Source organism: Entamoeba nuttalli (assembly GCF_000257125.1).
Source record: "Entamoeba nuttalli P19 unplaced genomic scaffold asmbl_3321, whole genome shotgun sequence".
Taxonomy (NCBI): domain Eukaryota; phylum Evosea; order Mastigamoebida; family Endamoebidae; genus Entamoeba; species Entamoeba nuttalli.
Window position 1 is genome coordinate 1 of NW_008575995.1, and position 3,483 is coordinate 3,483.

Genomic DNA, 3,483 nt, shown 5'->3' on the forward strand with positions numbered 1-3,483 from the left:
GTCCGAATTTAATCATTTTTGTTATATATTTCATTTTAATGAAAATATAAATAGATAAGAACTTTAAAAAGAATCAAATGATTAAAAAAACTAAAAACTACTTTTTTTGTTAAACAATCCAAAAAAGAACTAAAAATTCAGAAAGAATTCAAAAAAGTTTGAAAGTGATGAATTTGTTTTTATTATTTTATGTGATTTGTTAAAAAAGTTAATAGAATTCAATTAATTTTGTTTTAGTGAGTAATAGAAGAGTTTATGCTACAATGGGTGATAGTTTCCAACAAACGAATAATTTTTCAAACTCCTTTACCTTGCCAAGTCCCAATCCAACAACTGCTTCCCAACCAGATGGTACAACACCAAACCCATCATTTGCTTCAGTTCCTTATCCACCACAACAGACTCAACAAAGAACTACAACAAATAATAATATGGCACTTCCCCAACAAAATATGGGATCTATTCCACAACAAACACTAAATGACCAAACATTATTACAACAAAATATTGTTCCAACTCAATACTCTAATCAACCTGTACAACAACCACAAGTTAATCAACCTGTTCCTCAAGAAAAGCCAAATGTAGACCAAAGCTCTATGCCAGCACCTACTATTATTAGTTCACAACCAACAGCATATAATAATCTTATTACTCCTCCATCTTCACTTCAGCCATTTACCTGTGCTGTTAGTAATAAGTCTTCCCCAAAGAATATTAGAATGAGTGTCTTTACACCTGCTTTTCAAGGTAAAATGATGAAATTACTTGAAATTCCATTGTCATGTGAAGTTACACCATTTGCTAAAATGTTTGAAGGAGAAAAATTAGAAAGTGTAAAAGTTGAACCAAAGAATATTAAAAGATGTCCAAGATGTGGTGGATATGTTAATCCATTTTGTACTTTTGAAGAAGGGGGAAAAAAGATGAAATGTAATTTGTGTGAATATTTATCAGATGTAGATGATAATTATTTCTCACCTCTTAGAGGAGATGGAAAACGAGAAGACACAGAACGTAGAATTGAATTAATGTATGGAACAAATGAATATGAATTAGAAGGAAAAGACCCAGTTTATATAAATAAAAGCTGTGGGGAGCCAATGAAATTTATTTTCCTTATTGACGTATCAAAAGACTCTTTAACAAGAGTATTTGATTCTGTTATGAATGTTCTTCAAAATGCACTTCAAAGTGTTCCTGAACTTGTTAAAACATTAGAATGTGGATTTGTTACTTTTTCTAATTATATTCAATATTGGGTTCTTGGTAGTACTCCACGTATGGTTAAAGTCTGCGACATAACTGAACCATTTGTACCATTAGCACCAAAGAATTTCTTTAAACCAATTTCTGAAGTAATTGAAATGATTCCAATGTTAAACCAATATATCAGGAAAAATATTACTGAGGGTGTTATTAATGATAATTGTTTAGTTAGTGCTATTGAAAGTGCTGCTCAAATGATTGGAACAACTGGTAAAATTCTTGCATTTACAACCTCTCAACCAAATGAAGGAACTGCAGCTCTTATTAGAAAACCAAGTGACATTAGTTCTAATCCACAAACACCAGCTAACCAATATATTAATCAAATGGCAAAGAAATTAAGTTTAAATTGTATTGGAGTAGATTTGTTTGTTCTTCCAAATAAATTTAGTGACATTGTAACTATTGGAGAAATTCCACGATATACAGGAGGGGAATTATTTTATTATCCAAATTATAATACTAAAAACCAAATTAAATTAACTAAAGACGTATTATCATCTTTTGATATGGATTGTGGATTTGATGTTGAAGTAAGAGTTAGGTCATCTGCTGGTGTATTTATTCAAGATTATTTAGGAGATGTAATGCCATGTAAAGATATGATTGATACTGTAAGAATTGGATACATGAACAGTAAAAAGAGTATTATTGCATTAATGGATTATGATGATGAACTTAACAATTATGTTGGATTCTTTATTCAAGCAGTAATTTTATACACCGACATCTTTGGTCAAAAGAAAATTAAAATCTTTAATGGATTTTATAGTACTGCAACAGAATTAGCTGATGTTTTTAAGAAAGCAGATTCAGATGTAATTCTTAACACTTTGATAAGACAATCTATCAAAGCTGGTAATTTCTCATCAGACGCTGGTTTAAACATTGAATTACTTGACAAAACAGTCTCAATTCTTACTGCCTATAGAAAACATTGTAGTGCTCATGCTAAATCATCAATTCTTTTACTTCCAGAGGCATTAAAATTAGTGCCTATATTTGTTCTTGGTGCAATGAAAACTTCTGCATTTATGCCATTTTTCCAATTAAACTCTATGTCTACTGGGTATGGAATCAATGGAATTATTAGTGATTTGAAATTTGCTTCAATACATCAAACTACATCTATTTCTATAGGATCTTTATTAAGGCAATATTATTATAATGCCTATGATGTTACTGGTCATTTAAGTGGAATAGTAACTTCTGATAATTTCTCTGATGATTCATTTAAAGTTCGTTTATCTGAGAAAAATTTTGCTGAAGATAAAGTATACCTTATGGACACTGGAAAGGATTATAAACTTTTCGTAGGAAAGAATGTTTCTGATGAAATTAAAACTAATTTGTTTGGTCAACCAATTGACTTAATGAATAACCAACAAGACTTCACTTCTTTAGTTTATTCAAATGCATTGTCTCAACCTGATAATTTGTTGACTAAATTGATTTATTGGCTTGCTGGAATGACTTTTACTCCAATGGTAGCCCTTGAAGTAATTCCATTCAATAAAATGGATTTATCTCCTTTTATGCTTGAAGATAAAACAATGAAAGGTGTTGCCTATTTTGATTTGCTTGTGTATTACCACAAAAAAATCCAAAAAAAATTAGCAAATTAACTTCAAGTGATCTATTTTAAAATAATTTTGCTTTGTTGTTTTTTAAAGAAATTTTAGTAATAAAAATAATATTCAATTAATTAAGTGTTAATAGAATTAATTTTTATTATTCTTTGTTCAACAGAGACTAGTTTTATTCACTAATTCTTCTTCGACCAAATTTACAGAATATTTTTAGTTGTGATTGTTTAATAATATTCATCATATTTTTAATATCATTATTTTTAACTACTTTATATTGTTAATTTCATTTTTAATTATTTATTTAATTAATACTTGAAGTATTTATTCTTTAATTGACTCAAATTTACTACTGGAATTATTTGGATATATCTTTGTTTTTCTATTTTCTTTATTCTATTCTTTATTTCTTTATATTTATTTCTTTTCTTCATTTATCTTCATTATTATTATGATATGAAACATTATTCATATCAGTTATTAGATTGGTTTTATTCTTTTTTATCAATTACTTATAATTTTGTCTTTTATTTTATTTCTTGTATTAATTTTATATTGTGTCTATTCCCTGTTTTTTTCAGTTACTTATTTTCATTAAACTTATATTTAATTCATTTATTGTTATTAT

General features: G+C 27.8%; 1 protein-coding gene across 1 annotated transcript; it reads left to right on the forward strand.

The window, feature by feature from the left end:
* Positions 1-263: 263 nt before the first annotated feature.
* ENU1_062890 (protein transport protein Sec24, putative) lies at positions 264-2,894 on the forward strand (the record flags this gene model as incomplete). The annotated part of the gene is made up of 1 exon (XM_008858195.1): positions 264-2,894. One exon carries the CDS (start codon positions 264-266, stop codon positions 2,892-2,894), a length of 2,631 nt encoding a protein of 876 aa, XP_008856417.1.
* Between the last annotated feature and the right edge of the window lie 589 nt (positions 2,895-3,483).